Below are 20,204 nucleotides of genomic sequence, written 5' to 3' on the forward strand. Positions count from 1 at the left end.
TAGTGCATACCCCATACCATAGCACCATTTCAATGCGAATCATAGCAAAGAAATTGGTTCAGTGGAGGTAATAAATTGTGTACTGCAGAATGAAGACACAACGGTGTAGAACAGGAAAGCTTTATTTTCAGATGTTACAATTCGCATGCAGCGCATTCATCGTAAGGAACCACTCGTAAATAGTCAGGAGGCAAACGTGTTGTGAAATTAAAAAAACTTGAGATGTGCTCTGGACAGGCTAACTGATAAGGAAAACGAGTAAGTTCAGGAAATCCTGATGCACTGTGTGAATAGAAAGTGAGACAAATGTACTGAAAAGAAAAAAGAGGAAAAAAGAGCCGTGCTCATAACTTTTTGGATATGTACCTGAAAGGTTACCATATATGTCTGTTCAGTAAAATCTTTTAATTGATTTTTGAATATTTTTTTATACCTCAGTCACTGTTCATTTTTTTATCCATTTGTTTAACCTCTCATCACTCATCCATCCATCTATCGATTCATCTACTGATCATTCATTCATTCTTTCATTAATTTGTTTAATTCAATTTCTATTACTTAATTAAAACCTTTATTTAATGCAATATTCATGTATACACACTTTTACTGGCTCGAAGCCGTGAGTCCAGTGCACATGAAAGCTGTTGTGCCACTCAAAAAAATGTTACCTCTGCATTCAACCCCCTGTCCTCTCCCACATTGCCTCCTTCAATGCCTCCTCCAGGGGTTCTTGGGCTTTTCCTCTAACTTGGGCTTTTCCTCTACCTTGGGCTTCTCCTCTACCTTGGGCTTCTGCTCTACCTTGGGCTTCTCCTCTACCTTGGGCTTTTCTGCTACTTTAGGTTTCTCCACCTTTGGTGCCTCCTCAGATTTGCTAAGGCTGGCCAGCAGAGCAGGCAGCTCCTGCGTGATGGCGCTCTCCATCTTTTCTAACAAGCAGCCACCCTTCCAGCTACAGTGCTTCTGCAGTAGCTTAAATTCTCCCAGAGCGTTCACGTTGAAAAAGTCTTGGTACACATCTGGCTCTGGAAGGTCGAACTTGCTCACATTGGTTTTGGCCAGCACTGATTTGTAGATGTAGAACCGATCAGGGTCAGCCACAATTTCCCTCATCACCTCCTGTGGCTCCCCGAACCAGCCGAGTTTCTCGTGGTACGTTTGGAGATATCGGTCAACCAGGAGAGCGTGGATGCGAACACGGATGGCGTGGCGTCGCAAAAAGGCAATCTTGTTCTCCAGCTGGTTCTCAATGGCCTGCTTTAGATCTTCAAGGAGGGAGATCTCCTCATGAATGAAGAGTTTTTGGAAAGAATCCAGCATGTAGTCCTGAGGCCTGAATGAGCCGACATAGACACGAGGGGGCTCGGTCACGTTGATCAGTGGTGCCAGGCTCCAGAAGAGAGCTCCATACACACGCATCAGGTCCTGATTCACCAGGCTGTCAGCTTTGTTTAGGATGATGCGGATTTGCGACTCGCGCCCCTTCATTTGCCTGAAAAGTGTCTCCAGCTCCAGGCCCACATCCAGCTTTGTGGGGTCGAACACCAAGAAGATCAGGTCTGCTCTATCGATGAACCACTGGCACACCTCGTTATAGGGATAACCTATAAACAAAAATAATATCACTTAATCTTTCCCAAGGAATACTACCACAAGTCTGAGCATTTTCATATCATATAAAATATTATATATTTATATATAGTAATCCCGTTTATCGTGGTGGTCACTTTCCAAAACCCGGATAAACGGACGCCACCCCGAAAATGTTCTTTTATGTATACAGTACTGTACTGTATTAACATTTTACTTAATTTTATAATTAATAATGATATATTTTGAAATAAATTTCATAATTTCAACATCAAACTCCATAAAAACAACTCCTTATAAGTTTTTTGGTCTATCATGCTCTCCGTGATGGACTGAGAGAATCAGCCAAACAAATTATTTATGGGCTTATGTGATTCGAACCACGGTAAAGCAGGGAATTACTGTATATATATATATATATATATATATATATATATATATATATATATATATATATATATATATATATATATATATATACACTGTATCATACAAATAAATAGTTAAAAAATCATACATTGTGATTTCTGGATTTTTTTTTTTTAGATTATGTCTCTCACAGTGGACATGCACCTACGATGACAATTTCAGACCCCTCCATGATTTCTAAGTGGGAGAACTTGCAAAATAGCAGGGTGTTCAAATACTTATTTTCCTCACTGTATATATGTGTATAAGAAATGAGTGCTGTGATATATATATATATAAAAATATGAATCACAGCACTAATTTCTTGAATCTGATTGGTCAGAAATTGTTTTCCGTTTCTGTAAAAAACTCATTAACTATGGCTGATAATAAACAACATTTTGTATAGGAAAACGTCATTATTTATATTACAAAGTTAACGCTAGCTTTCCTCCACATGAAAGTCCTCAGGAAACCGCAGTCTACGTTACCTCTTTCCTGCTGCTTGCGGTTCTCGATGATCCCCGGAGTATCCACCAGTGTGACCCGCTCCAACAGCTTGTGTGGCATCTCGATGCCCACCAGCTTCTCCAGGAAACCCTGGCCAAACTTTTCCAGAGTCGAGAATGAACGGGCAGTGTCTGTCGCCATGACGATGCCCTCGATGGTACGCATTTTCTCACCGTGCATCAATACCATGTACTCTGAGGTCGTGGGCTCAGCACCTGGAGGAGAGCAGTGAGACAAGGCAGTTAAAGTAATAAATAAAGGCATGAAAAAGAGGAAAAACAAGGTAATAAAATAACACCACCTATGTTATACATCATTCAGAGTGGCAATGCACCACTGTATTTAATATTGAAAATGTATTTCATGAAATTTCTAGTTCTTGCATTCAGCTTTATAACTACAGATGGTAGATGGTGGAGAAATACAACAAAGTTAATTCTTCGCAGTTTTTCCCAGTGTACCTGTATAGAGTTCTTGTGGCTTGTTGTGCAGATCCAGTAGGTAGTTGATCATGGTGGACTTGCCGACACTCCAGGGGCCCAGAAACAGCACCATGGGTTTGGAGGCGATTTCAGCATCTAAATCCCAAACAGTAGCAATAAAAGCACAAAAACCAACATTCACATAATAACCAGAAGAGGGCGACATCTCCAACCTACATTTTAGATACGTATGTTGAAAGTAGCTACATTACATGTTAAATTATTAAATCTGTACCATTTACATGGCTTTGTTTCTGTTGCTAGCTCTATATCAACACTTTTTGCCACTTTATCAGAGTAAATGTAAGTTATTAGATCAACCCAAACCCAGACCAGGAGGATCAAAATGTCTGAAAAGCCTTTTTGACCTTGCTAAGATATATAAAATATTTCCTTTTAAAATTTGTGGAAATGTTTGTGTCAAAGCAAAAGGAATCGGTAAATCTGTACATTTGTCAAAATAAAGAAATAACGAAAAAAAATAAATAAAGTAAATGTACCGTTAAAGAAGCGGACTGTGGACAAATGTCATTTAAATGCCTTCTTTCCTATGTTCATGACAAAGTTGTGCAACTATAAATGGCCAAATAAAATTAAAATACCACTGGCAAATAGAAAAGACACTTTTTGTATAGCAACTTGTTATAATTGCAGAAAAAAAAGTATTCGGGAGATTTTCACCTGAGACCTCATGCTGTCTGATCTCCTTGTACTTGTACGCCTCCTCCAAAGGCCTGATGGCTGTGTGGTAAATGTGTTGCAGTTTCTTTACGGTGGCTGGAGAAAACGAAAGAGAAAGCGATAAAACCATCAAGACTGGGCAAATAAAGCAGGGGTGAAAAGCCTGAATGTATATCATCTGACCGAAGAGTGTGCTTTGTGCTGTGTCTAACCTGAAAAGCGCTGAGTGGGATCAGCTGTAACCAGATGTAGCGTGCTGTCAATGTGAGACCGGTCCCTCGTCTTATTACCCCCAGGAGTTTTCCCTAGTGCCAGAAACAAGAAAAGTCACCTCAGTGTTATCTGCGGTAAATACTGACTTAAACACTGAACACATAAAATATACAAGACATTAAAATTGATTAAGACCCCAGTTCTCATCAATGATGGATTTCCTATAAACCCCACCTGCCTAGCCCCACCGCCCCTCGTGATTTAGTCCTCACTTAAACCTGAATGTCCTTTGAATCAAAGCCAAAAGGTCTGATTTCATTAGATTTCCTCGTGTCCACATTTCAAACCATGACTGCAGAAAATGTTAAGCTGCAGCCCCCCTCCCAGCAGCAGCTGGCCTGGGAACACGTTGTTATAGATTGCCATAGGGTCTGTTGGGTCGCTTGGGCTATTTCTGTAGTGGGGTTTTGCCTGAGCTTTGTGGTGTCATGTTCGAAAGCATAGAGAACAGAGGGGACAAGGCTTCTCCCTTTTATAGCGTCGTTAGCACTTTTAAACTCTACTGTAAGACAATACGGCAAAGTTACGATGGGAATATTGTGGAGTCGTTTCGTTATATATAAGCGGCTTCAAACACATGTCTGCCTCCCTAGATAAATGCAAAACAACTTCAGTGCAGTTTTGGTAAAAGCTAGATCGAAAAGAGATAGATAGAAAAGAGATCTTTGCTATTCCCAGTATAGCTTCAACCCACCAGAAGTTATTTGGCAAATGGCAGAAAATATTCCAAAACTAAAAGTTACAATATGCTTCTGTAAACTACAGTCAAATTTGGTGCAAAAAATGTCAATTGACCATACACCAATCAGGCATAGCATTATGACATTAGAACACTATGAGCGGTGAAGTGAATAACACTGATTATCTTGTCATTGTGGCACCTGTTAGTGAGTGAGATATATATGTCAGCAAGTAAACATTTCGTCCTCAATGTTGATGTGTTAAAGGCAGGGAAAATGAGAAAGCGTAAGGATTTGAGCGAGTTTGACAAGCGCCAAATTGTGATGTCTGGACGACTGGGTCAGATCATCTCCAAAACAGCAGCTCTGGTGGGCTGTTCCTGGTCTGCAGTGGTCAGTATCTATAAAAAGTGGTCCAAGGAAAGAACAGTGGTGAACCAGTATCAGGGTCATAGGCGCCGAAGGCTTTTTCAATGCTGGCCCGTGTGGTCGGATCCAACAGACGAGCTCCTGTAGCTCAAATTGCTAAAGAAGTTAATGCTGTTAATGTTCAATGGGTCTGGACTGTTTTTGCACCAGAAGTGGGACCAACACAATATTAGGCAGACGGTCATAATGCTATGCCTGATCGGTGCAGCTTGAAAGGAATCTTAACTATTAATGTACTGAAATCTTTAAAATCCGAAACTTCCCAATAATCATACTGGTGTACCTTTCTTGCCTGCTGGCTCCTTTGACTTAGACTCCTTTGCAACGGGTTGGTCCTCGTTAGCAATTGTTAACTCATCTTTAACCTTCTCCAACTGTACAGACTCCTTAGTTTTTGCAGAGTCTGCTTGCTCAGCAGTTGAAACTTTGGGGCCTGCTGAAACCTTGGGTTCGTCTACAGGTGCAGCTTCTGCCATTAATTTTCCAGAGATGAGGTTACTCTCCACTTCCTCAGGAGAGTCCTCCACCTCAACAACTTCGTTTTCCTCAACTGAGTCAGTCACATCCTCTTCTTCTGCTCCATCTTCACTAAGCCCTTCAGCTTCAGCTACCTCACTCGAAACCACCTCGTCATCATCCTCCTCCTCCTCACTCGTTACATCCCCTCTGGTGGGCGTGACCAATTGAGAACCAGTGCTGCAAGGCTGGCAAACGGTTCGCTCAGGTGCAGGGGTATCATTTGAAGAACTCTGGCTGATTTCCTCTGTGCCGTCGCAACAGGGGAACAGGTCGCCCTCGGACTGCAGTTGCAGGCGCATCAGGGCCTCATCCTCAGGCACCTCACTCACCGAGTCTAGACAAGAAGGAGAGTAATGGGTCTGTGCTTACATTTGGAGGCAGGAAAACATTCCATTTGAACAAAATCTATCAAACAAACATACCACTTTAAGGATGTTTGAGTTGAGTTAAGTTAATTTGAGTTGAGTTCTTAGTTCTACTAAAACTCCTGTATCTACCCTACTAACTATTAAGAGTCTAGAGATAAGGGAACTTGGTACAGAAATGTACTGATTCTGTAATCAGGTTATTAATATTCGACCTAAAGTGACTGCTGAATCTTGATTCCACTCACTACATATAAAGTAAGGAGAGTGTTGAACCTTGATATCAAGTGCTGCATCTAGAAAACCAAACAGGATTATTCTGATCCTGTATTTCAATTATTCTAGAGACAAATGAACCTATTAAATCTATTTACTACGACTTTATGTCTATTGAGCATAGGTGGCTTGATGGTTCCTGGTTACTAATCAGAAGTGAATGGTTTAAATTGTAGCACCACCACCTTCTGTTATATTATTTACATTTTGACAATAATGATGTGTCAGGTTTTGGTTTTAATGCGATCTGTTCTCGTTTTGCGGACTATGAATTTCAAAATTCATGACACAACAGATGGAATCCAAGGAGAACAGGGAATGTATTGTTCCATGGCTGGGATTAATTTTTCTTTTGGTTTTTCCTTGTTAATCAGTTTGTCTGCTAGCTCATGTATGCAGTATTGGTCAGCTGGCACTCTGATACACTGATACCTACAAAGCATTTGCAATGTGATTTGGGTTACAGAGCAAATAAAGACAACCAAGACAAAATGTCTGACTGTAAGGAGTACTATTTTAAAAAGTGAACCGAATTCGATCAACAATGACTGCAGATGATATTAATAATAGTCTGCCTGCATGTTCACGCTAGCGGAAAGAGATATGCGGATCGTGAAGGTGCCAATGTCAAATCCCTTGAGCAGGAACCATCACCTGACTACTGGCATTTGTGTCAGTGACGTCTTTGTATCTGACTCTGATCAAAATAGACGGCTTGTTTGTGGGCCAGAATGTTTTTTTCCTTCGCGGTACGGAAAAGTGTGTACCATTGGTCTGGGACAATGTGTCGTCTGGGGATTACAGTATCTGGTAATGTCAAAAGCTTCAAGTACACTTGTGTAATTAAAGCACCAGATATTAGTCATTGGTCAAAGGTCAAACCGCACTGTTTTAAAGTGTATTTTAAAGCGCTCGTTTACTCGTTTTTCACAGGACATTGACGGACACGATATAGTGGTTGTTCCTAAATGTCATGACATACAGCAGCTCTGCAGGGAACCATGCACTGATCCCAAGCCTCTCTGATAGACAGCAAGGAATGAGGCAGTATGACTGAGTTAAAGCTATGCCTGGATCACAGGCCTTGATCTCTCTTGTTTGACCAGCTAGAGTTTCACCCCAGTGGTATAAAAGGATGCTTCTGCATAGTGACAGTCTGATTTGCAACTCCACAAGAGGCACTTTGCAGCCAAACCGGAGGCTGATCCTAGCCGGCTAGGTCATGAGCATTTTGACGCAGTGCTCTTTAATGCCAAAGCACATTGAATTTCAAGTCGAAAGAGGGGAATCTTTTTTGACAGCATTACTACTTTTGGTTCATTAAAACACAATCTAGTTCTCGATTCTGATTGGATGGAAATGGGATATAAAGATATGTAATTATTTATATAACAATCTTTTCTGTCAGGCCATGCTTAGTAACGTTTATAAAAGGAGTCTCCAGTGTCAGTGTTTCAAAACAGGAGTCCTGTAGAGACTAATGACAAGAGGAACTAATTCGTTTTGTGTACATGCCACAAAATTTAACTTAGCTCTAAACAGAACAAAGGCTGCGCTCTTAAAAATGCCCTTGATTCCATCACAACATTGTAATCATTGACAAATGTTTTATCTGTGGAAAAGGACAAATAAATATTCAGCTTCAGGGTTTTAATGCTAAGTTGACTAATGTCATTGGTTACTTTTCTCTTACACATCCATATTTTTTCTTAAACTAATACGTTTTTTTTCATTAATCGTTCCAAGGAAAACCGACTGTGAAATGTTAACCAGCTCTCATTAATGGTTCCAAGGAAAACCGACTGTGAAATGTTAAATAGGAGCTGAAAACTGTCCTATTTTGACCCAAATATTTGGGTGGGCAAATTTCTTCTCCTAAAAAATGGCGAGATCAAAGGCACAGACCGGACTTTTTAATCGCTTTGATTTTGCTTCCAATCAAAGTCGCGGCCATGCAAAACAAAAGCGCCGATCCGTTTATTAGCAGAGCAGCTTTGATGTCGGACACGTAAGGTGCGCGGTCTGCCTCTGTGATTCAGCTTTAATGACGAGCTCTGTCACGGGCACCAAATTGCCCTTGGTGTGAATCAGTTCCGGAAATAGCAGCGCAAGAACACTGGGTGCTGTTTGCATGTTTGTGTGTTTGTGTGGGGTGGCAACTAGAGCAAGGTTTAGTCCCACCATCATTACACAAACACATAATCACACACACACACATGCAACAGCCTTATATTAATGCATTAATAGTTCCCTTAAAAAAAAAAAAGGGCTGAGAACAGTTAACATAGAGCATACTATCTGGTCCACAATTGCCGTTTATTTTTAAGCATAGCAATGCTGCCAGTTTGCAAAACAGTTTTTTTTTTAGAAGAAAGTAAATAGTATAAATATAATGGTTTGGAGCTCAGTGGTTAAGGCTCTGAATTACTGATAAGAAGGTTGGGGGTTCAAGCTTTAGCAGTGCCAAGCTGCCACTGTTGGGCCCTTGAGCAAGGATTTTAACCCACTCTGCTCCTTGGGTGCCATAATAACGCTCTGACCCCATTTTCCTAACAAGCTTGGTGTGCTATAGTGTATATGTTACAAATAAAGGCTCTTACTTAGAATGCTAATTGCTTTCTATCCAAATTGTGATTAGATTTTAAAAAGTTTTTTGGAGTTGTTACTAAATGTGGATCGGTCGCAGCATATGATAAACACTATAATTAGCCTTCTGGAAACTAGCTATCTATCTATCTTAGCTAGGTAATGTAAGTGATTTCTTTTTTGTTTTTTGTTTTTTCAAATAATGTTACTGCTAAGGTTTTAAGTGCGTCTGTAACAAATACAACATTAAACAATATTTTTCAAACAATTTAAGTTTTAATTTAATTTTATTTAAATGTAGTTTGAACACCAGGTTGAAACTATTAATGGTCAAGTGTCCTGTAATTATCAGCAACTTTTTTCAGCCTTTAGAATTGAGTAGCCTGCCATTTTAACAGCACCCAAGGCTAAAATATTAAATCGATGCAATAGTGTTAATGCTACCCAAAGTGTTTTTGTCCAGCAGAGGGCATCGGTCGGCTTTAGCTCTGCCATTCACATCATGCTTTTACAACTCTCAGCTCACAATTCGCAAACCGTTTTTTTTTTCAATTACAAACGCTAAGCTAACTAGCTAGATTGCTAATTCAGCATTTAGTTACTTGTCTACACTAAAATGATTAGCTGTGCCTTCATTAGATGCTGTTTAACTTATGTTATCTTGTGTAATTAAAACCAGTAGCCACATTAGCTAGCAAGTGTTAAGGGACCTTCATTCTGCTCTTTTTTAATTATGCTACCGAAGTGTGGAGGCTTGTGGGATTTGGGTCTCTATAGCCCAGGTTAACCTTCACCGAATCACTAGAGGCGGCCATGACGGGAAATTAAATTACAGTTAATGTGGTTTGGGAATGAGGGAGTCCCTCTGAGAAAGATTTATGGAGGACACGCCCCAAAGGTTTACGAGCTGGAAGGGTTCTGTCACTTTAAGAATCTGTAAGAGTCTGTAAGAATGTTCACAAGGTTTCAGTTTCACGGGCCTTTTTTTACACAAAAAAGAGAACAGAAAAAAAAAATATATATATATATATATAAACATGCTCGCTTTTAGCTGTTTGACACCATTTTTATGGCTATAAGTGCCATACTGTATAAGAAATCACATATTTGCTAGAAACGTGAGCCGTACAGGTTAAATATTTTGTGTAAATGATCAAAAATGATCTAAATTGGAACCTTTTGAGGATTCTCAATGTTGTCACTAAGTGTTTGTACGCTAAATGAAATTGCTGCAACCCTATTTGGATGGAAAATGTGGGATTTAAACGGAGGCAGTGATCGTGTTCTTTGGTGTCAAGAGGAAGCTAAGCTAGCAACTTTTAACACTGTTGACCCTCGCTTCGATCACTTCGACACCTTAAATCCCAATTTCTCAATGTATGTACTAACTCAAAACAAAACATCACAATCCAATATTAGTATTAATGAGGTAATGGATGTTTATAATATTTACAGTTATTTTAGAATAATCTATTTTGCTCAAGAAAAAGCAACAAGTGCTCCAATGCACTCGAGCCACAATGCTTTGAGATTTGGGGAACGCCTGAGCTGATGCCATTTGAGTTTTATATGAAAAGCTTGGAAAAGTCAGAATGAGCAGTGGTTGTGTTTATTGGGAAACCCCCTGAGTGCTAAAACGGGCCCTGACTGCAGCAGCTCTAGCTCCACCGTTCCTGTAAAGAATGTCCCTACAAGGTCGACTGGACGGAAATAAACAGTGCTGAAGTGATGGCAGCTGCACAGACATTGGACGGTGAGTGTTTTGTGTGTGTGTGTGTGTGTGTGTGTGTGTGTGTGTGTGTGTGTGTGTGTGTCAGGGGAAGATTGTTTAAAAGTGAAATAGTCTCTCATGTGTGTCTGAATTTTAAATGGATGGCCGTACTGTATGAACTTTTCTCCCTTTAAAAGCGCACAACTCGATGACTGAGTGCATTTAGCAATCGCCTATTAACACGCTCACCTTCAGAGGGGTCAAAGGTGATACACAGGTCAAACATGAGCATGCTTCTGGATCAGTGTCATGGAGAATGCTAACATTTTGGAGTGACCCTAGAAATCCCAATACTACCATCAGCAATGTGGTGTTCGGTGTCTAGTTCCTGAGCTACGTTGCTAATCGTATACGCTAAGAGAAGTGTATAGCCTTACAACTTAGCATCATTCAAGCTAAATGGTGACCATCACGCATTATAAATAAACGAATGGATGTCAGAAAAAGAGTCAGTTTTATCGCTAAGTTGAATCACTTTCTTCTTCCGTGCATAGTTTGGTGTCGACTTGGGTCAAGAGGTGTGGCCTAAAATGTTTACATTTGGATCCGAAATCTGTCCCCCATATTAATAAATACGGACCTATCTATGTAATTTTGACGATTTTGTTAGCATACCCTTTTTCTACACAAATCCATGTCCAAAGGAGGGGGTCCGATCTAACTGAAAAGTCGATTTCTAATGGAGATTAACTAATGTAAAAAAAATAAAAATAAACCGAAGGGCTTAAATAAGGAAGCCATGATTCAAGCAGGAATTTAACAGATAGTGTAGGAATCTTTTTTTTTTTTTTTTTTTTAAACCAAGAACTGGCCAACAGTGGTGTGATCAATGAAAGATGCTTGGACCCCAAATATCACCTCTGATAGCATTATATTTTAAGGGTTTTCTTTGTTGTTGTTGTTGTTGTTGTTTTTTTAATGGTTGAAGCTAAGGACCATTGCTAAGGACTTTGAACTAAGGACATTAATAAGCTAAGGACATGCTAGCCAGTAACTGCAGGAAGTGGTTAAATAGACAGAAAAATATCAAAAACTGTCACATAATCCCTTATGAAACTTTTTTTTCCCCAATGAATATATAAATACAGACTTGTTCAGTGTTTTGATATGAGCATGTGATAAGCCTGCTTATTGCGCAATTCCAAATTGGTAGCCATGAGCCTCTCATAATTACACACTCAAGGTATTTTTTTAGACTGGATTTTTTCCATTTCGTTCTCAAGAATTTTTCAAAAAAGTTTTCATATAAAAATCTAAGAATTTACTGAGGATGAAATTAAACACCAAAAAGAGAACATAAAATGGGGAATATTCTTTTGTGTGAGCAGTGTGTGTGTGTGTGTGTGTGTGTGTGTGTTCTCTACCAAATTAGCATATAAAACCTCACTCTACCTTATACACACTACGCTAGGTGCATGCCTTATTTTAAAACATGAATATGAGTAGAACATCGACTTACTACTATCGAATTATGTGTATAAAAAGATAGTGTCATGGCTGCTTAGCTAACTATGCTAATACACATGATGCTAGCTTAAAGAGCTAACAAGTTTGCCTTCCGGCAAGCCTACCAGACAAACTGCTATATCATAGAACAGCAAATATTTGTTCTGTGCTTAGTTTAGATTCACAGAAACCCCTTTAGCATCTTTAAGCTAAGAAATATTTACAGTTTTAATGTCTTTTCAGTGTAAATGAAATTAAGTCCAAGGTTGTTCCCTGCCCAAGTTGGAAACAAGCTAGTTGGCTGAAATAACAAAAAATGGCTGAAAAAATCTTACGCCAAATATCGCACATGTGAACGGAAAGGCATAGAAGAAAGGTAATTGGTGTAGTTATGTGGACCTTGGCCGGTTAGAGGGAAAGATTTGGCTGAACATGAGCAGCCTGATATCTCCACGTCTACTCCATATAATGCTTTAAAAAGAGAGGCTTTTGATTTAAAAAATTCAAAACTACGTACTGAATATGAATTTTTCTGGGAACTAGTTTGTCGTCCTTTAAATATTGAATAGATAATAATATAAGGAAGCGTCAAAAAGTAAATATATGGTTAGTTGGTGATCGTTGCCTTGTTGAGGCCAGATACAGTGGTTTATAATTCATGATTCTTTATCTTTCGTAATATGACCATTTTTGTAACAACTGGTTAGACTGTAGACATCCTTGGTAGTGAATATATTTTTAACAATCAAATAAAACAATAAAATAAAATGTTCTGAAAGTTTCGCTGCAAATGATGTACCATGTATATACAAAAGTCCCTGTAAAGGAGACAGCTAGAATTAGATCTAGTGGATTTGTCCAAAATATCAAAGTCACATGGATACAGTTTCCTTTCGATTCTTTAAATCTGGGTTGGACCGAATGTGTGTCCAGTTCTAGCATTTTTCATCCTGTCTTTTCCAATGCTATTTTGAGGTTTCTGACTTGTCCTAACATTCTGAGCGAACAGAGAGAACGTGATCTTACCGGCGATGGCGAGGGCCAGCAAGGCGAGCAGGCAGGACAGCGCGAGCTTCATGTTCGACTGCCGGGGGTGACAAGCCTCTCCTGCAAGCTATATATACTTACGCAGAAGGGCACAGGGCATTTAGAAGGGAGAGGGGCACAAATATGACAGCTGCTCTGATTGACAACAGCTGCTCGGGCCAATCAAAGAGCCGTCAGAAAGACAAAAAGAGCGAGAGAGGAAATCTGACGCAGGATACAAAGCCAACCAACAGGCCACTAACGACCATTAACTATAATGGAAAGCTGTTGCGGAGATGATGAAAGAATTCTATGAAGAATTTACATGATAGTAAAAAAATAGCTATTCCACTTTTTCCTTTTTCGATGTAAGGGCAAAAAGTTTGGCTTGTTACTGTCTTTCCAATGGCCAAAATGTACAGCTTTACCTCAAATAGTTACAAAGCTCTGACACTGGAGACTCCTTCCATTATTGGTAAATAAAAAACTGAAAACAGTGCCATTATAAATATGTTTATTTCTAATACAAAGTCTTTAATATAAAATTGACCCCTTTCCAGAACAATCGGCTCGGATTTGAAAATCCAACAACTGATTACTGACTCATGAAATGAACTAGGAACACTCACTCACTTAAAGCCAGCACTTCAGCTTGATCAGGTTCATGATGGAAACTGAAATTCTCTACCAAAGATTGCTCTTTGCTGGTTGGAGGAAACGAGAGAACCACAGGGACAAAGGAAGAAGATGCTGGAAGTTAAGGGTAGTAACCCGAGCAATACTGATAGGATCATATAGGCATTTGAATAATCTAAAGTCCTGGGTAACTGAGTGTAAGGAAACTCTCAGAGATTGTGAAATGTTTACTGTCTGGTGTATAAAATTATGACTTTGCCTTAAGTAAATATAAATATTAAAATACAATAAAACATATAACTTCAATACAACCATATATAGCACACCTGATGAGGCTTTTGGAACAGCTCTGATTGGCCAACTGGTTTCTGTTCCTATAGCGTTTTGAACCGTGACCGCCAGGTGGCGCGCGTTTACGCGGGACAATTTACATTCTCAATAGAATCAGAAACAAAAAGATCTTTATTGTCGAGTATGTTTGCACTTACAAGGAATTTGTTTTGGTGACAAGCTTCCAGTTGCACATAGAAATAAATAAAAGCAAAGTAAATAAAAAAAAATGGTACATTTTTACAATTTCGTAAAGAATTTGCACAAAACAAATGACAAACCGCTAATATTGAGGCTTCGTCCCAATCCTTACTGCACTAAACAGTGTGTAAAGTGTCATATACTGTATAGTATCCAACAGGCGGTACACTATTGAGTATGCGCAGTCTAAGAGAGAATGGGTGTTGTTTCCGCGTATGGGCGCTAGGTGGTGCATTTGAGCTGGGCCAAATCTCAAAAAATCTCCGTGCCCCTACATATGCGCTCTACCTAGGGTTTAAAAGCAGCAGGAGGTGAGTTTTGCCCCCGACTCACGTAGCGCACTATGTGGCGTAATACTGGGTCGTTTAGGATTCAGCCTAATTCAGAGTCATTGAATATGTAAGCGGACTGGCTTGTGTGTGTGTGTGTGTGTGTGTGTGTGTGTGTGTGTGTTCGTTCGTTCTCCGGCGGTCACGTGTCCAGGGTGCACGGGCACGCGGAGGGAGGAGAGTTAGATGGTGGCCGCACGCGAAACACACACACACACACACACACACACACACTTGACAGGCGTCGTGCACGAGCGATGCTACTCTATTATTCTATGAAACAAAGCAAAAAAAAACATTCTTTATGAAACTTCATTTTTTCCCCCTTTACTTTCATACCGACAAGTTCAGCAGAAGGCTACAAGTGTCTTGAAGACTCAGAATACGTTTTTTTTTTTTGAGAGAGAGAGAGAGAGAAGCTATTTGCTTTTCGACGATTTATTCAATTCTCTATGGAGTTTTTTTTCTTATAATTATTATTATTCTTTCAGAAGGAATTATCCTCAAGGCGCACCATCATCATCATCATCACCACCGCCACCATCATCATCGTCATCATTATCATCATAATCAAGTGTCCCAGATCCTCTTGGAAAGAAAACGGAGCGACCTGATCATCCACAAAGGTAAAAAATTAATAAATAAATGTAACGTCCAACCTTGACACGCACTATAATATTCGACAGAAACATCTGGCCAGCTGTCGGACAGAGGCTGCGTCCCTGAAACGCCTCTGTGCCAGCTTTATACACACACACACACACACACACACACACACACACACACACACATATATATAGACTGAATGTTGCTATATACCACGATGTGCACGTGCTATGCGTCTGCTGTCACGCGATACAACGCTACAGGTGTCTACATGTCGAATATTCGCCCCAGTTACTGTCGAGTCGAGAGCTTTAGTGTGACACTGAAGTGTCCCTGACATCAAAACCTGTGTTTAAACCTTCAGTGCCCTTGTAACATATGGTCCTTACAATAGATAATGGGGTGGTGGTAGCTATTTCTACATTATACATATATATTCTGACGTCATCCCGTACTAGTCTTGTCTTCGTCCAATGATTTCTTTTTGCTGTTCCACCTGGGAGGCGTGTCTTTATACGCTCCGTTTGTATGGCACAGGTCCTAGCTAACCCTTTTTACCGTAAATGCATCTTGAAACAGAGGCAGGACGGAGAATGATAATTTTTTTCTACAACTCAGGGTGTAACGCCTGCGTTTCGAACGCGTGCTGGAGAAGTCCTACGTAGTCATAGACATGGCGTGACGCAAAATAAAAAGAAAACGTGAAATGAAATCCGTTTGTGAGTATCGGGTTTTTTAGATTTACTATAGAAGGATTGGCGCGTCGCTGTGAAATAGTTTGAGTGCGTATTATAGGGCGAGGTGAAGTGTACTGAATGTGCACGTGCCATGCCGCATCTGATGTCACGTGACAAATCGCTACGGGTGTCCACAGGTTGAATATTTAAACATTCGAGCTAGGTTACTGTTGGATCAAAAGCCTTGGTGGTGTACGTCATACTGTACATCACACGGTACTTAAAGTGTCCCTGACATCAAAACCTCAGTGTTCAGAACTTTTGGTACTCTTTAGTACCCTTTTACTATATAGTCATTACAATAGTTGGGGGGGGGGGGGGGGTGTTAAGTACAGACTATTTTACCTTATAGGAGTTTAGTGTCTAATCGTAGTATGGTAGTAAGTGTGTGATGAGCAGATATACTATATGTTATTGAAGAACTGGAAATGGACTATCGTTGTAATGTATGGTGAGGCGGCAGAGTCAGTACACCGCTAATATACTCTGTTTATATGTGTAGCGTGTTGTATGGTTGTATATGGGGTGCTGTTTGCTCTCTATACTGTTTAGTATAGACGTGTTAGAGCATCACTGTGTCATACTTTGTACACATACTGTAGTGTACACCACTAATATACTCTATTTATGAGTATAGTGTTGAGCATGTGTTGAAGTATTGGAACTGGAGTATCACTGTGTCATACCCTGTACCCATATCATAGCGTGTAGGACAACCAGATTATACTCCATTCATTAATATTGTGTTTCGCCAGAATGTGATGAGCGCGACCATACTTGAGGTGGCGTACCACGATTATGAACCTCTTTAATGTTTCTCTCTGGGAAGAGATAATGCTTATCGACATAAAGTTTAGATATTTGGTAGACCGTAAGGCTACGTTCTACTATTTTGAGTAGCATTCATTGGAAAAAAACAAGTGATAGACAGTAAAATGAAATTCATTACTGGACTTTTTCGCGTATCTGTACTTCACATTTCGAAGTCAAATATCGCACTTCTCTTAGATTTTGCGTTATTAATAAAAATAAAAGCTGGTCAAGCAGGCAGCTAGCCACAAACGAGGGCGCGCTCTGTTTTAAACTTTGCCGCTTAGTGGTACCTACTTAGCACGAACATACAGTTCAGCGTCAGTTCAACGGCAGAACATTTTAAGAGGAGTAAATGATGGATAAAACTCCTGACTACTCGAACTCCACACAAATTTACTTTTTTTAAGTAGTTGAAAAGAAAGTTTTGGGCTCGTGATCTTTTTAACATATATCAATCAGTGTTTGACTCATTAATATCATTCTATTAATAGATCGGTGTGCTGAGAGTAACATTAGAGTCTTTTGACATAAACTGAGCAAACGGTCTTGTGAGAAAGTTTAGGAGCACTTTCACTTTCACTGGACTAATATTTTAGCTAGTGGATCGCTACTTTCACTGAAAGTACATGGGTTTGCGGCATGGTTGGAGAAAACCATATTGTGAGGAAGTCTGGGAGTACACACTATGTACTATATTAGCATGAATGTGCTTTGCGGAGTATGATAGTATAAAGCAGTACTATTTTGATGCTACTGAGCTTGGAAGTACGCGGGAAAATGATGATAGCACGTAGCATAAAGCGGTGGACTTCCTAGCAAGTACGCCATTTGATAGCATTTAGCTTAGTTGTTTCCAGTCTCCAGGACTGAGCCGGTTCCTTAGCAACATGTCTCGGCCTGAAAATAAGCCAAAAAACTGCGAAGCAGTAATGATGCAACTGAGTGCAAGAGCGAAGCTATCGTGTGCAAAACAGCAGTCAGGGAAAGGGAAAAGAGAGGAGAAGGAGAGATGTTTGACATGCCTATATGACCGTAAGTGTGCGTGGGTGTGTGTGGGTGTGTGTGTGTGTGTGTGTGTGTGTGTGTGTGTGTGTGTGTGTGTGTGTGTGTGAGACAACTCAGTCTGTAATGTTCGGAAGGTCATCAGGTTTAGCGGTTTGGTAAAGCATCACAGAAAGACATTCTTTTCTTGTGAGACATCAAACCACCTCAGCTCCTGTCTCTCTCTCTCTCTCTCTCTCTCTCGCTCTCTTACACACACACACACACACACACACACACACACACACACACACACACACACACACACACACAAACACACACTTTCACGTTGCGGTCCCTGCAGGGCGATGTATTTCCAAAACAAACACGCAGAGAATTCCTCTCCCCCCCTCTGTGTTGGGGGGGAAGAAAGGGGATGGAAAATATAACCTGAGTGAGACAGAGAGAGAGACATACAGAAAGAGAGAGACAGAGAAGAAGAAGAAGAGAAGTTGAGTGAAGACCTTCTCAGGACAGATCAGGACAGGAGGACAGTGAGTGTCGACACAGGATTTCTGGATCACTTACAGCTATATTATTTTACCTCTTGAAGAAAAGGGTTAGCACCAAACACACACACACACACACACATACACACTCACACACACGTGCGCATGCGCACACACTTTCTCTCGGCACGTCAGGCCTGCAGCTGGTTTTTGTTATTGTTTATGAGCTTGGCGCATTTCCCTGCATTTCTGTTCCACACACAAAAGCACATTGAAAACAAATTGAGTGAAACTGCTGCACACTGAGGAATGTATATAAATGTGTGTGTGTGTCTGTATATGTTTGTGTGTATTCGGATTTGGAGGATCGACTCGGGGGTAGGGGTGGTCATCAAACACCGGAAAAAAAAACAAAAAAACGAGCTACTCAGCTTCTCAGCAATAATCGATCTACTATATGACAACTTTTTTTTAGGTTTATAACGACTTGCATAGTCTCGCTCCCGTAAGGGAGCCTCACGGGGTGGTGCAAACCAGTAGCCTGAAGACCTGAGACGAGTCGGATATCATGTCCCAGCGAGTACAGTTTGTATTCGTAGTGGCCCAGCAATCTAAATCGTTAAATATGTCCTTAAAGGGCAGACGACCAGAAAGTATTTGAAACCCGACGATGGGTTCGCCGGGTTTTCACGGGAGGAGCTCAGCAAGGACTTAAATGCTGCTCTCTTCATGTTCTTGCTAGTTTTCTGAGGTTTCTTCGCCTTTAGCAAATACAGCTCAGTTGGATTTAGTTGGAATCAACTGAGGTGATTGGCTTGGCTGAGTGAATCAGCTGCACACTGGCAGACTTGGCTTTACCTTAAAAAACCTTTTGAAGTATGTGTCTCAAGTTTTGCCTGAATTTTGGCATTTGTCTGAATTCGAGCTGATGATGCATCTGCTTTTGTCATCATAATTAAATACGAGCACCGGCATAATTGGCACACGATACCAAGATGCGGTAGACTCATGAGCATTTCCTTTTCTTCTCCAAACCATCTTCTTTATTGGCTCAATAAGACTTCCTTTCCTTTTCCAACCCTCTTCTTCTTTACTTCTCCAAACTCTTTTTTTCTTGGCTCATGAGGCATTCCTTTCCTTCTCCAAATTCTTTTCTACTTTGGCTTATGCACAGTTCCTTTCCTTCTTTAAACCCCTTTCTTCTTTGGCTCATGAGCAGTTCCTTTTCTTTTCCAAAATCTTTCCTTTTTTTGGCTCATGAGCAGTTCTTTTTCTTCTCCAAACTCTTTTCTTCTCATGGTTCTGCTACAAGTTCAGCTTTATCTCATTGGGCCCTAAAATTTTGTCCTTTTGATTTGGAGGCCTACAAATACCTCAGATTTGTGGTGAAGCTTCCACTGAAGTCTCTTCACTCTTGGCTCTTGTCACGGATACTCCCACCTCCCTGATCTAGACAAGGGGGGAAAAAAAATTCTCGTCATCCACCACAGTTATTTTTCGTGGTCTTTCAGGTCTTTTTCCCTGAGTTCCCTCAGCTCACGGTGCATTGTTTCTTTTTTTTAGAATGCCAGACGGGATTAGTTTTTCGGTTCTCTGTGGCTGTGGGAGTAACATCTCGTTAGACTTAATATGAAGAGCAAACCAAATCGAAATGCGAACGTCAAACACTTTAAATCAACCCTAGACCTTTTACCTGCACACACACACACCTGGTCATGGCAGAGCTGAGCAGCACTTTCATATTCGTAATTTAATTTCGACTACGCTACTGACGTCAGCGTTCCAACCTGCGCTGTATTCTGAAAACCGTATGCGACGGGGAACCGATTGCAGCATTTCGACTTGACCGTGCCTTCAGAAAGCTCACAGACACTTAGACTGGAAGAATGTCTGGTGGCTCCAGAGAAACATCTGAGTTTGGGCTGAAAATTAAAACCACAAGCGAAAAAAAAATTAAAGAAGGAGGGGTGAATTTTCATCTCTCTTTTGGAAGCTGTCGTGTCTCTCTCATCAGCGGCTC

The 20,204-nt window shown here is 40.5% G+C and overlaps 2 protein-coding genes across 3 annotated transcripts in view; one reads left to right on the forward strand and one right to left on the reverse strand.

Moving 5' to 3' along the window:
* Positions 1–106: 106 nt before the first annotated feature.
* Positions 107–13,169, reverse strand: LOC310730988 (sarcalumenin). Its single transcript, XM_083550257.1, has 7 exons — positions 13,043–13,169; positions 5,337–5,906; positions 3,884–3,976; positions 3,672–3,767; positions 2,970–3,086; positions 2,490–2,723; positions 107–1,604 (listed from the first exon to the last, which is right to left on the reverse strand). The coding sequence occupies exons 1-7, from the start codon at positions 13,092–13,094 to the stop codon at positions 709–711; spliced, it is 2,058 nt and encodes a 685-aa protein (XP_083406383.1). The 5' UTR covers positions 13,095–13,169; the 3' UTR covers positions 107–708.
* Positions 13,170–14,399: 1,230 nt separating this feature from the next.
* Positions 14,400–20,204, forward strand: part of glis2a (GLIS family zinc finger 2a) — a 16,478-nt gene continuing 10,673 nt past the window's right edge. Inside the window, exons 1-2 of one of the 2 annotated variants that reach the window (XM_083549767.1) lie at positions 14,400–14,924; positions 15,030–15,164. The gene's annotated coding sequence lies outside the window, so the exon portion shown is untranslated. Of the gene's footprint in view, positions 14,925–15,029; positions 15,165–17,304; positions 17,727–20,204 lie in introns of those variants that run through there. The other variant, XM_083549768.1, reaches the window with a different exon arrangement.

Source organism: Silurus aristotelis, assembly GCF_946808225.1.
Source record: "Silurus aristotelis genome assembly, chromosome: 9".
NCBI lineage: Eukaryota > Metazoa > Chordata > Actinopteri > Siluriformes > Siluridae > Silurus > Silurus aristotelis.

Bases quoted from the DNA above. Each gene is read 5' to 3' on its own strand.
- LOC310730988 (XM_083550257.1), bottom strand. From the start codon at position 13,094: ATGAAGCTCGCGCTGTCCTGCCTGCTCGCCTTGCTGGCCCTCGCCATC. The intron at 5,907-13,042 runs GTAAGATCACGT...CTTCTTGTCTAG, and splicing joins GCTGGCCCTCGCCATCGCCG to ACTCGGTGAGTGAGGTGCCT. The intron at 3,768-3,883 runs GTTAGACACAGC...CGTTTTCTCCAG, and splicing joins TCCCACTCAGCGCTTTTCAG to CCACCGTAAAGAAACTGCAA.